Source organism: Oryzias latipes, chromosome 6, assembly GCF_053564925.1.
Source record: "Oryzias latipes strain Hd-rR chromosome 6, Olatipes_Hd-rR_3.1".
Lineage (NCBI taxonomy): Eukaryota > Metazoa > Chordata > Actinopteri > Beloniformes > Adrianichthyidae > Oryzias > Oryzias latipes.
Window position 1 is genome coordinate 13,957,343 of NC_136242.1, and position 13,870 is coordinate 13,971,212.

The following is a 13,870-nucleotide window of genomic DNA, read 5'->3' on the forward strand; positions in this document are numbered from 1 at the left end:
TTTTTCCATTTCATTTTTTTTGTTTTAACTGTTTAATTACATTTCAAAGTAGGATCTGAAAAAGGTTGATAACATGTGAGGGAAGCTGTTCTGCTGCATTGAGCTTGACTGAACTCTGAAATAAAAACCTTTGACAGGCATTAATACATGTTAAACCATGATCCGGGTGAATACTTGGCCATTAACCCTTACTTATTAATGTTTAGTTACAAAGTAAAAATAAAACAGTAACGTGAAAAGGGAAAACGTAATCTATGATGCAGCTTTTTTTCATAATGACAAAGGGGTTTTGTTATGAATTCAGCGAGTGACGTTTTCCGGAGTGCTTCTATTTTACGCACAGGCGCTGTGAAATTTGACTCGAGTTTAAGAAGCCACCACAGCAGCCACAAGTCAGAGTGTGTTCTCCTCTGTGCGCGCGTCAGGTAGCTCCATATAGGGACTGAAGAGGCACTTCAGAGCAACTCTGGCACTGCAGCCGCTGCATGATGGGGCGCACAGGGGGCAGTGCCATGTACACTCTCTCCAGCGTGCTGCTCTTGAGCGGAGAGAACCGTTCTCTGGATTCCAGTTTGTCCAGTGACCTCATGATGGGAACGTCTGGAAACGGCACCGCGAACTCGAACGGATCCGACCCGTTTGGCAGGAATGAGGAGGTGGCCCAAATCGAGATCATGGTCCTGAGCATCACCTTTGTGGTTGCAGTGATTGGAAACGTGAGCGTCCTTTTGGCGATGTACAACACCAAGAAGAAGATGTCGCGGATGCACCTCTTCATCAAACACCTCAGCCTGGCTGATCTGGTGGTCGCCTTCTTCCAGGTGCTACCGCAGCTCTGCTGGGAGATCACCTTCCGCTTCTACGGCTCAGACTTTCTGTGCAGGATTGTAAAGCACCTCCAGGTGATGGGAATGTTTGCGTCCACCTATATGATGGTGATGATGACTTTGGACCGTTACATCGCCATCTGCCACCCTCTGAAAACCCTCCAGCAGCCCACCAAGCGCTCCTACATCATGATTACCTCCACGTGGATGTGCAGCCTGGTGCTCAGCACCCCGCAGTACTTCATCTTCTCCCTGAGTGAGATCAAAAACGGCTCGGACGTGTACGACTGCTGGGCGCACTTCATCCAGCCCTGGGGCGCAAAGGCGTATATCACCTGGATAACAGTGGGCATCTTCCTCGTCCCTGTAGTCATCCTCATGTTGTGTTACGGGTTCATCTGCCACAGTATATGGAAAAACATAAAGTACAAGAAAAGAAAAACGACGGCTGGAGCATCAAATAAGAACGGGCTCATCGGGAAGAACTCCGTCAGTAGCGTCACCACCATCTCCAGAGCCAAACTCCGCACGGTTAAAATGACTTTTGTGATCGTTTTGGCCTACATTGTTTGCTGGTCGCCGTTTTTCATAGTGCAAATGTGGTCTGTGTGGGATGAAAACTTCTTGTGGGACGGTGAGTGATGAGAACAGAAAGATTTATTTATCGAGTTTAGTAAAAAAGCGGTGCGCAAAGCAACATATTCGTGCGCAAAGCTTTTACGCATTGACTTGTCATGCGTAAAAGAAAATCCACTAAAATCTTCCAAAAGACTATTTTTTTGATTAGTCCAAATTAATCTGGCTTCCTAAACCGATATCTATTTATGCATTTATCTATTAAAGAGTCCTAGTTTGTTTTGTTGTTGTTGTTTTGCCCCACAATTGTTTCAAAACCGTAACTAACATGCATTTGTTTGGTATTAGAAAAACCTAAAAAAAAAAGTCAGACTTTTAAACTTAAATATGTATGTTTTTTGGAGAAGCAATGTTTAAGAAAATATTTGTTTTTCTGGCCTCAGATTTAACTCACTTCTCCAATCAAATTTTCTCTGCTCCACAACCAGACCTCATGAACTGTCACTCAGGCAATTCTAGAGCCTTTTAGATGTACTAGATGTTCTGCCTATGAATCATCTCTTCTCCCTCTCTCCTAGATTCTGACAACACGGCAGTGACTCTGTCGGCACTCCTCGCCAGTCTCAACAGCTGCTGCAACCCGTGGATTTACATGATCTTCAGCGGCCACCTCCTGCAAGATTTTGTGCACTGCTTCTCCTGCTGCCGGAGGGTAAACGCTGATAAGAAAGAGGACTCGGACAGCAGCATCAGACGGACCACGTTGCTGACTAAGATGACCAACCGGAGCCCCACAGGCAGCACTGGCAACTGGAAGGAGCTGGACAATTCTCCCAAAAACTCTGCTCAGGCAGAGTAAACAGCTGAGCAGAGACATCTTAAAATGGGTAAAAAAAATTGCTTTTGTGGAAACAAAACAATGTTTTCCCTGATTTTACAGAATCACTCTTAACCCTTGTGCTATCCTAGGCACTTTAACATTGGGAGTTGGGTCATCTAGACCCACTAGACAGTGCTCTGAACCTTTTTTCTTCAATGATTTGTGATCCTCACTGGTGTCCATGGATTAAATGAAATCTTTCCACCTTTTTCATGGTAGGGAGAACACGTCAATGCAAGGGTGGGGTCATCTAAGATACCACAAGGGTTAAATAATATATATAAAAATGTACATTTTTCAGCAGGAAGCAAAATTAAACATAATCATTTTTTTTAATTTGTGATTTTGTCTTCTTGCTATGCCATTAAAACAGTTTACAAGGTTAAACCTTCCAGCAGCCTTGATGTGAGCTGTGGTAAAAATGTCTCTTCCAGGCCACTTGTTTCCAAGTATCCGAGTCAGTCACCTCATCCTTTGTGTTTGGATTTCCATTTGAGCTTTTTTTGTGAGCTTCCATTCACAGAAAAACATTTTGGAGGCTAAAATAATATAAAAATGTGATTTAAAGCAGTGCTTTTGAACTAAGATAAAAAAAAAATTCATAACAGAAAGTAAAGAAAACGGTTTGGGGGCTTTCAAGTGTGGGCGCGTTTCAAATTTTTCTTTTTTTTTCATTTGTCTGGGTTGTTTCATGTTGCAGTAGGAAGCCACTTTTGTGAACCCTCAAATGTTGGATTTCACTGCCAGACAAACATAAAGGTATTTAGTCGCTGGAGGAATGAGGAGGTGAGAGTGACTGCTTTTGGAGGATTCTCAGCACCTTCCTGCAGACCTTTCCCAGGGCTTTCAGAGAAAGCTGGGCAGAAGCTCACACATTCCTTACAAAATACGTCAGGCTACTTCCCACCTTTTTTTTTAGTTTTTTTTTTAGACATCCTGCTCCGTTGGGGGCTGTGTTTTGGCTTCATTTGCACTCAAGACAAAAACAATTTCCTGCACATTAATGTGATTTACAGCACCATAATGGGAGTGAGATCACAATAAGAGGCCACAAAATAACATGTACATTGTGTCAAAAGTGTATATATAAAGAGTTTTGATGTGTCTGAGTGTTCTGTGAACCAGTGTATGTCTCTATAAAAGCATATGGTATATTTGTATATAAGACACCTAAAAATCTGTACATAGAAATAATATATGTAAATCTGTTCCAAATCAAATCCTGCTTTTTGTCTATCTGTCTTTACTGAACAAAATCTTCATATTTTACAAGTATATGTTGATGTTTACACTATGAATACCATTATGACAGGGAAAACTAATGCATATTTTTACTGGAAATTGAGCAATTGTTTAACTTCCCCTAAGCCAAGCTAAGCATCTTACATTTGCCAAACTCTGAGGTTTTGAAAAAAAATCATCTCATAATAGAAGCTTCCGACTTGGAGGCTTTTCTTTTCTTAACAACAAGAACTCTAAAAGATGTATTGATTAATACACGAGTTGGATCAATCCCGATTCCCCAGTGACATTTTATTGGAAATCCTGATTAGTTCGCTTGGCCAAAGTTGTCCACATTACTAAAGATCTTTTTTTTTTCTTTGACAATAAATGTCTGGCCAATTTTATGACCTAAAAAAAACCTCCAAAACTATTTAACATATTCAGAAAGTTTTTTCCCCCCACAAACATTCTAGATGAGAAGTGAATCTCTTCTCTGGCAGACTACAATAAACTTTTCTGCACAAAGCTTAATTGCTCATCACAGGCACCTTTATTGCTCACTTACTAAAATCTGTTTTTAAGTTTGTGAAAAAGAATTGGAATTTCACTGCTGTTTGTGCTGCATTTTACATTGAGTGGCTACATCCTTGAGTTTCTTTTTGCTACTGAGTTTTGCTGAATACAGATACCAGAGTCTGTTAGATTTGAATGTTATGTAATAAATAAGATCCATTTTTTTCTGTTACAGGTATTTTATTGGGAGTTTCTTCTTTTTTCAATAGGCTAAATTAATTGTTATATGAACTAAATCAACAGTGTTATGCTTTTGGGAAACAATTTTTTCAAACATTTTTATTTGTTTGTAATACTTTTGGAGTTGTGGGGGGAAAAAAGATTTCATCCATTGCTAAGTTTTTTCCAGAAAGTCATAAACTAGCACATTTGTAATATAAAATATTCTCTCCAAATAAGTTAAACCTTAAATCTCTTTCAATCCACCTCAGGGTCTAACAATTAATCAACTTAATCGTTGAATTAATTTATGTTCCTACGATCCAACCAGATTGATCTGTCTAAGAGTATATTTAGACTGGGATACCCGTTTATTTCGGATCCAGATGATAAAAATGTCCTTAGGTCAGTAAATTGGATCGAATTGGATAGTTCAAAATGAACCAAAAAAATTGAAAGTGAATCCTATCGGCAACCACAAATAATGATGTGAATCGAATCATTGTTAAAATAAATCAATACACCCATAATCCACCTTAAAAAAGATTTTATTCTGCTGGATTATTTGTATCAGATTGTCTTGCGTTGTCTTCTTACCTTTACATTCCCAAAAAGAAATGTATGAATAATAGTCCTTATTATACCTCATCCCCACTCACTGAACTGTGAATGCTTTGTGGAGCATTTTTCACTTCAGGCTGTGTTCTTCTTCTGCAGGTTTTACTATAAATGTGGTTCAAAAGTAACAGAGAATTTGCGTAACTTGTTTGATTTCTTGGACACTATCATTGCAAGATCACCTTTAACCTCTTAAGACGTGCTGATATTGGAGCTAGCCCTCTACACACAAAGTCACAGGGCTGCAGTTATACAGAATTAACTACTGTGGTAATATGACCGAAAATAACAGGCCATTGTTAATGTGTTAATAGCTTGAATGTAGCTTGCACCACACTGTGCAATGATGAGCTGATGAACTCATGAAATATATCATGGAAATCATGAATGTAAAGAGCACACAATAGATTTTCAGTAAATCATAAAGAACAAATAGTGAATTCTGGTTTTAAACGGAAAAACACTGAGTGACCAAATATTGTCTTTCGATACATCAGATAATCCTGCTCGTGGTCTTGATATTCCATACAATTTGGCTTATGTGTGATAAAGTACATCACCTATCTGTGTCAGCCTGTTGCATCATCGTTCCATTTGTATTTGAATAACTCAAAAGCAGCGGATGAGAAAAATCAAGATCAGAAAAACAGCTCTTGCTCAGTGAATGCACTCTGATGAATCCAGGTACGTGAACAGATAAGTGGATCTGACAGGTCCTATGGAGTGGAACAGGAACAAAGACCTCCATATCCTCTGTTCCTTAATCAACAAAGGGGGGGATGTCTCTGAGAGCTGCTGCTCTCTGGGTCTCTGAACAAAGCAGATGAGTTTGAAAAGACAGAAATGCGGAGTTCACCGTTTCCTAGTTCATCTCCAATAAATCACTGGACCTCGACTTCATGACTGGGCCTTCAAACATGACTTCATGCGTCAACGCCATAGCTTTCACAAGTCTTTAGTCAATTCTGAACCGAGTGGAAGCCAAGACTGCAATCTTGTAGTCTGCAATCTGTACATTGTTTAATTTACACACCATTAATCTGTGTTGCCTGGGTCTGGTGCCAAGAAGATCCATGCCTTCCTGTCTTGTTGAGTAAACAACTTCCACTGTGCTGTTCTTGCAGGAACCAAATCCTGTTTTCTGTACAAATTGTGTCCTCAGCTGGCTTTCCTCCACCTAACACCCCAGCCTGTCCTTTAACCCATAACAGAAACTGTTGCTGCAGACTAAAAGCTGGAAGAAAAAAGATTAACTGTAGGTGATCCAAAAGGTTAATGAGGGATGTCCCCTTTGCACCTGAGCCAGAAAACTGCATCAAAAGTAAAACTTCAAAGCGGATCCTAAAGCAACAATGTGGTACTAAAGGTTTTTCATCACTTCGATCAGAAGAGTTAGATAAGATAACTCTTCCTGTCTCCACAACAAACAGCCATTTTCCTGCTCCATTGTTCTTCTTTTACCCTCCTTGAAAATGGCTCTTGCTGCTGTTTACTATTGTGTTGTAACATCGGCTCCCCTGAGGCTGCTCTGTCCATGCAAACAAGCGGAACTGAAGTACACAAAATGTGCCAAACAGTGAAACATTACACACCACAACAAGTGTAATAAAGGTAGCCTGTGGGGATGAATCAGAAAATAACAAATTATATAAAAACAACATTCCTCTAATAGACTTGCATGTCACAGTCTTCCAAACCTACAAGCTTTCTTTGTCAATTATCAAACTATGGAACCCTATAGTCCCGCAAAGTTCATTTTTCTCTCCTGCAAAATAAAAATGTGCGGGAAAAGAGATAAATTGTGTAAGAACAAGATAAACTTTATGTGAGATTAAAAAAAATTGTAAGAGCAAAATGAGAACTTGTGTGCACGCAGACTGTAAAACTAACCAAAAACAGTTTCTAGGCTTATGTGAGAAACATGTTAAAAAACACAGAAACCAAAATCGAATCCAGGTACCATATTTCTGCCCTATATGCCATACTTAAAAACTGTCAGTTTTTCCAAAAAACAACAGCGCGCCTTATAAACCGAAGCACGTATTATATATAAATCATTTGCAGTTGTGCTTACTGCTGTCGGAACGATGTTTTGGGTGTTATTGTGAGTCCGCTAATGTTGTCAGATTGTGTTTCTTTTAACGTGTCACTAACAAGGTTAGAAGTAAGCGTAGTCACAGTAAAGTTTCTTTTAGCGGTATTAGTATGTCTTTTACATGTTGTAAACAATGTTGGGAGTAACAGGTGTGGTAAATAGTCACTGTGAACGCAGTTAATCAGGTCTGACTGACTGACGCACTTATCTCTGACTCTTTCGTCTCACTCAATGCGTCTTATAGTTCAGTGTGCCTTATTCATCACATGAGTTTGAAAAGAGATCAATTATTGACGGCGTGTCTTACAATTCAGTGCACCTCATAGTGCGGAAAATAATGTACTTACTTATTATAAACTAATTCCCAGAATGTATCATCCCACTATATCCAGTTATCTTGCACTTACTGTTTTATAACAAAACAAACCTTTTTTCCCCCCCTCTTGTCCAACAAGTTTTCTTCTTGTGCTCACAAGATTTGAAAAAGAATTACTCTTTTCAGGTTTATGGGGCTCTCCACCAAACTGATTCATATTATAAAAACCAACAGAAATCAATGCGTCTTTTGTCCATGGCCAGTCTAAGCTGCCAGCACAGTGCATGTTAAGTTTTTTTTTTTCAAAGAAGGCCGTCTATGTTATTTTTTATAGTTAAGGTCTATACATGATGGAGTGCTGTTATTGAAAACGCAATCTTTTCCAAAACAGTAATAAGAGTTCGTAGGCTGCTCTTTACACTTTCTCTTTGCTTGGACTTCAAAGGAAAAACATAATTACCAAGAGGAGACTGAAAAAGACATCCAACATTAAATGTAAAACAGTCCTTTGATACCACACACTTCAACACATTTAAAAAAGCTGAAAAGTAAGATTTATATCAAACCCAGAAAATGATGAATGTTGCAACATTCCAAGTACGAGGATAAACAGATGGCCAGGCAAATCAACAGTATTTTCAAATCACCATTTTTGAGGTTTGCACGTTCCTGAAAGTGCGATCATGCAACAGGAAATAAGCTGCATGGTGTTGAGTTTTTCCAAAACATGCAATCCAAAAAATGTTGACGTTTTTGGGGGGGTTCAAGGTTGCAACGAAAGAAAAGGACATGAAGAATCAACTTGGTTCAACTGTGCAATGCAGAGCTAGTGTTGAAAAATAGTGTGTAAGTCTTTCCAAATGGTCTCACAATCAATAATCTGCTAAATTCAGCAGAAACGTTATGTGGAGTTGATGCTGGTCAGTCTTAGTTACAAAACCTCTGTGTGATTGTCAGGAGCTCAATTTATGTTTCCCTTTTTTTAACAGTGTGCAGAAACTCCAACTCAAAATTTGTGCAGCATTTCTCCCCAACCATTGCTGAAATCCTAACATTTTATTCCCAGCTGCGCCTAAGGGAGGGCCAACAGCCTGCTGTAGCAAAGAGAAGAAGGATCTAACAGAAGAATCTGAAAGTGTTTATTTGACTTTCACTGAAATCTACGCGAACTACAAAAGACTAAGAGATATAGATGATAAATGTAAACCCATTTGAAGTTAAAGTGGAATGGGAATAGTCTCTGAAAACCTCGTCTGATTGCATAAAACTGTGCAAGAAAGCAAAAGATTTGTTATTAACCCTTTTTTTGGAACAACCTGTAGTTCAGATTTAAGATTTTAAATAGTTAGTTGGGGCTTCATTTTATCATTTTAGTGGTTCAATGAAAATTAAATGGTGCAACAATCATGAATTAAAACGATATTTTTTCCTGATCAAATTTACGACTAGATAAATAATACATAAAAAGTACACCATTTGGTCACTAGAAAACAGGAAAATTAAATCAATTTGTCGCTAGTAAAAAGTGAATTAGTCTGTAAAAAACAAGATACACAATTTGTAAGTTCAAATTAATTATATATGCTTATCCAACGCATAATCACAGTACATTATATTAAAAATATTACTCCCCATTGTACAGTTCTAGAAGGTCCAAATTTTATTTTTGAGGTTTTTAGCCATGTTTCAAATATTTATTGCAGCGTAGAAGGGACATATGAATTCAGTTGATCTCACCGATTTGGATTATTTACTATGTTTTCCACTCTTTAATGAGCCTGAAAAATGTTAATTTCTAATCTATTTGTTAATTTAAGTTTAGACTGTTTTGGAGTTTCAAAAAAAGTATGTTTTTAGCTATATAAGATTCTTCAAAGATGCATTCCTCGTGGGTAAAGCTTCTATTTTAACTAGTCATGCATTCGATAAAGGTCATAAATCCATCTTCTCATTTACTTGAACCTAATTTACCTGTCAAGAGCAAAGGTATTTGAAAAACTCATTCAAGTAGTAACCAATCCTTGGATATATTTAATACTAAAAGATGCAAAGAGGAAATAAAAAAATGTACGTGAACTAACACCAACGCATTCATCAAAGAGTTGTTTTCTGTCACTCACTTTCTCAAGAGTCATTTTTTATCTCGTCTCTTTCCACTCTATGCACATATTCCATGGAACAATGAGTAAAATAAAGCTAACGTGATCAGCCTCCATCCATGCCTTTTTAAGCACCAGGAGGGGTAATTTGGATGTCCACCCGAATTAGAGAGACATGCAGATGGAAATTATAAGTTTTGCAATAGATTTCAGGAAAAAACAACTTTAATGAAAAGAAGTAAATCTACTTTATTGACAAGATTGGCAGTAGGACTGTACAAAAAAGTTTACCAGCTATCATTTAAGAATCAGATTTTTTAGAAGGACTTGTGTGAATTTGTAAGATTAGAATCCATCAACCAACAACCTCATGAGGAAAGTGTGTGGTTTGGTGTGAGGTTGAGGACCCGGATTATCTCACAAGTCAGCAGGGATCAGATCCTTGATGCTGTGAGTGTCAAAAACCCTCACATTACTGAGAAATCCCTGGCCCCTGAGGAGTCCGACACCCTGATGATGAGAAGTCAATAATGTTCCACAACAGAAATCATGCTGTTTACAAGTAACAGCCTCTAATTAAAGACTCCAGAGATGCTTCAAACTGTTCATTAATGTGACGGCAACTCAAAAACAACTTTTGCACTGTGCAATTAACCGCAGCTTTCTAAGAAACAAAACGATTATGAGATGTAATGTTTTCAAGTCAAACAGCAGCAGGAAAAAGCTGCAGTTTGTTTGGTCGTTTCATCCTCTTCAAAGTTTTGTTGATGGCAGAATCAACCCACAAGTCTGCTTAACCCCTCGACGTCTATTGATGCAAAAATACATCGAACAAATTCAGCCATTAAGGGGATAAAGCCCGGATTTTCCACATTTTGACACAAATGCATGCATAAAACTGTGAATTACAGACAAACAGAAGTTCTGCACAAACTACTTTGTTTATTTTTCATTACAGAATTTTGAAGGTTTTTTTTCTCTAATAAAAAAAAAGCTGCATCTTCCTGTCTGAAGTAAAAAAATAAATAAACTACTGTCATCTATGAATCATACAGATGCCATGAGATCATAGACTGACGTCAGATGAAAGCTGTGTACGCGCGATAAACACATCCAAACGAACAAACCAGCTTTGAATCAAAAGCAAAGCGAGTGAGGCGAGATGACAGAACCAGACCCTGAATGTCAGAATCCACACACATGCAAGCACCCCAGCGTACTGAAAAAAAAACACTTCAAACTTGAGGCCATCACAAACAACCACGTTAAATCATTGACTGATTCACTGTATCCCAAGAACAATGCCCTCAAAGCAGTTTCCTGGAAGCAGCTCAAAATGTCTTTGTTGTAACATGATTAATGAAGTGACACTGCAGTCATTTTCTCAAGGCCTTCAGTAAAAACCAACACTGCAAGAATAGAATTACAATAAAAAGACATCTGTTTAGTGAGAACATCAAACAACAGTAGCTTTTTTTCCCCCCTTGAGCTCCTGCTTATAGTTTTTGGTCCAACACATCAAGTACAACCTTGGCTGCATGCTTATCCTGAATGCACCTTGAATGAGATGAACGCCTTTCCTTCCTTGTAAAGAAACAGAACTGTAACGTCCTTCTCTGCGACTTGTCTTACTAGTTTTCACAGCTTGTTACTGCCATCATCTGTCAATCAAAGAAACTGCTTTGAAGTGAAAAAAACATTTTTTGGGGGGATCAAAGTATAATTTTTAACTGTGGGATTTTTCCTAAAAACTCCCCCAAAAGCTTAATATATAACTCCATATAAAGGAGTAAACAAAACACGCATTTAACTTCAAGATGTTGACTGAACGTCTATTTGACCACCAAAAATGTGCTAATCAGCTTGAAAACAAGACAAGCATGTGCACAGCAATCCTCATCTATTCTTCTTGTAAAAGCAGACTCAATCTGCAGCCCTGCAGGGGAAAAGTCTTGTTAACCACAAAATGTGGAAAGCAATACCAAAGACTAATGACCCCCCCCCCCCCCTCCTCCACCACGCACAATGCAGCCGTCCAACCACCAACCTTTTTCCCTAAAGGAGCATGTCTTCATTAAACTGTTTGAAGGCAGCGGCAGTCTTGTCAAAGTGGGATTTGAAATGTTGTTTGCTTTTTAGAAAATCTATGAGTTTCATTGCTCAGGAAAACACATAAAGCACACAACTAACAAGGATTCTAAAAAGATTTAAGGGCAATAGCGCCATCTGCTGGTTGGTATCATAAATGAGATTCTTTAAATCCCTCTTTATATTCTCTATAGAGGGACATGGAGAGAGTCTCAAATGGACTGATTAAATTTATAGGATTAAATTCACACATGAGTCATATTTCATGACAATCCTAAGGTAAAAAAAAAGCAAAACATCAACTTTCATTGTTACAGAGGAGATTGTTGTACTACACTGTGTGCGACAGTGGCTCAGGTGGATGAGCGGGTCATCCAATGATCGATGGGTTGGCGGTTCGATCCCCGCTCCCACCAGCCAAAATGTCGTTGTGTCCTTGGGCAAGACACTTCACCCTCCTTGCCTCCAGTGTGGCTCCACTGGTGTGTGAATGTGCATGAATGATCCCAGTGATGGTCAGAGGGGCCGTAGGCGCGAAATGGCAGCCACGCCTCTGTCAGTCTGCCCCAGGGCAGCTGTGGCTACAACCGTAGCTTACCATCACCAAGTATGCATGAGGAGTGAATGAATAATGGACACAATGTAAGCGCTTTGGGTGTCTTGAAAAGCGCAGATAAATCCAATCCATTATTATTACTATTCCACAAAACACTTTCAGAGCAGCTGCCAAACACCTCATTGTCATGCACTGCTACAAAAAATAATCCATAAAAACTTTTTTATATATATCATATAGATGTGCAAATTGAAGGTATTTATACAAGGAAAAAAAATGTTCTCATTGCAAATCAGCTTTTCACAAAAGTTTATTTCCTAAAGGTAATTCATCCAATTGTAACATGGTAAATGGCATATATTTAATAGCGTTTTTCTACCTTTTTTGAAGACAGAAGGCGCTTTACAGTCACTGATCCATTCATCCATGCACAGATCCATATTCAGATCAGCGCTTTTCTGCTCTACCTCTGTAACATAGCCCCAGTGTTTGAATTTTTATTTTATTTGTTGTTGTTAAATTGTAACGTTCCTTGGTTGTGCAAAAAAGCCAAGATGGCAGCAAAAAAAACATAGATTCTGGGGCTCCAACAGTGTCAATTAATTTATTAATATGACGATCAGAACATTTGGATGGCTACTGTCTCAAAATATGCATCCATTAAACAGGAGCCTCACAACATGAGTGTCACAATTACAAATAACAGGAAGATACTGTACAAGCAAAACTGAGTGGTCACAATTACAAATAACAGGAAGATACTGTACAAGCAAAACTGAGTGAAGGCTTTAGTCCCATGAGGCAAACTGATGACATGATCATTAAAGGCCACCTAAAAGTCCCAAAAGTACAACTCCACTTCTTTGACAGGTAAAACAGACATGTTTAACTTCCATGTTTGTGTATTTTACGCTAAATCTGAAGCCAAAATTAAAAGAAAGTCCAATCTGTGATGTTAGATTTGTAAAAAAAAAAAAAGTCTCTGTTTGTATAATTTCTTTCTTTATTAAAGACCTCATAGTCCCTTACCACCGAAACAGAACACTTCGCTCCCAAAATGCAGGACTGCTTGTGTTTCCTAGAATTTGTAAAAGTACAGATGGAGGTAGACTCTATAGCCACCAAGCCCCTGTCTTATGGAATAAGCTCACCGCCCATGTAAGAGAGGCCGACACTGATTCTGATTGGGCGGCCGTGGTGCAGCGGTAGGGCGGTCGTCCCATGATCGTAAGGTTGCAGGTTCGATTCCCGCCTTGCATGCCCATGAGTCGAAGTGTCCTTGGGCAAGACACTGAACCCCACCTTGCCTCTGGTGGTAGGCGGGCGCCTGTGTTTGGCAGCGGAGCGACCACCAGTGTGTGACTGTGTGTGTGAATGTGTGTGTGACTGGGTGAATGGGTCTGTGACTGTAAAGCGCTTTGTCCTTGTAGGAAGAAAGGCGCTATATAAGTATACGCCATTCTACTTTCAAAGTTAAGCTTAAAACATTCCTTTTTGAACAGGTTTCTTGCCAGACCAGCTAGTACTAAGAGAATATATGCTTGACTATTTAAACATGTAGTTGTAGAGTTAGATAAGCTAATTCTCTCTAAGAGTTCTGGTACATTGTCTGACCATCCTGGAGGAAGATCCCCCCTTCATGTGGACACCCCTGAGGTTCCTTCTTTTTTTTTTTCCAGAATCCAGTTTTTAGGAGTTTTTCCTTACCACGAAGGAAAGTCTAAGGGCAGGGATCCCCAGTTTAGTTTATTTTAGTATAGCTATGACTATATGTCCTTTATGATTCATGTTTATTATACAATTACTGGCATGAAGCCCATTGAGACGACTATTGTTGTAAATATTGGGCTATGTAAATA

General features: G+C 38.8%; 1 protein-coding gene across 1 annotated transcript; it reads left to right on the top strand.

Moving 5' to 3' along the window:
* Positions 1-396: 396 nt before the first annotated feature.
* avpr1aa (arginine vasopressin receptor 1Aa) lies at positions 397-2,289 on the top strand. The gene is given in 2 exon segments (NM_001308987.1): positions 397-1,461; positions 1,982-2,289. Coding segments are annotated over 2 exon segments (1,230 nt in total). The 5' UTR covers positions 397-512; the 3' UTR covers positions 2,263-2,289.
* Positions 2,290-13,870: the final 11,581 nt, after the last annotated feature.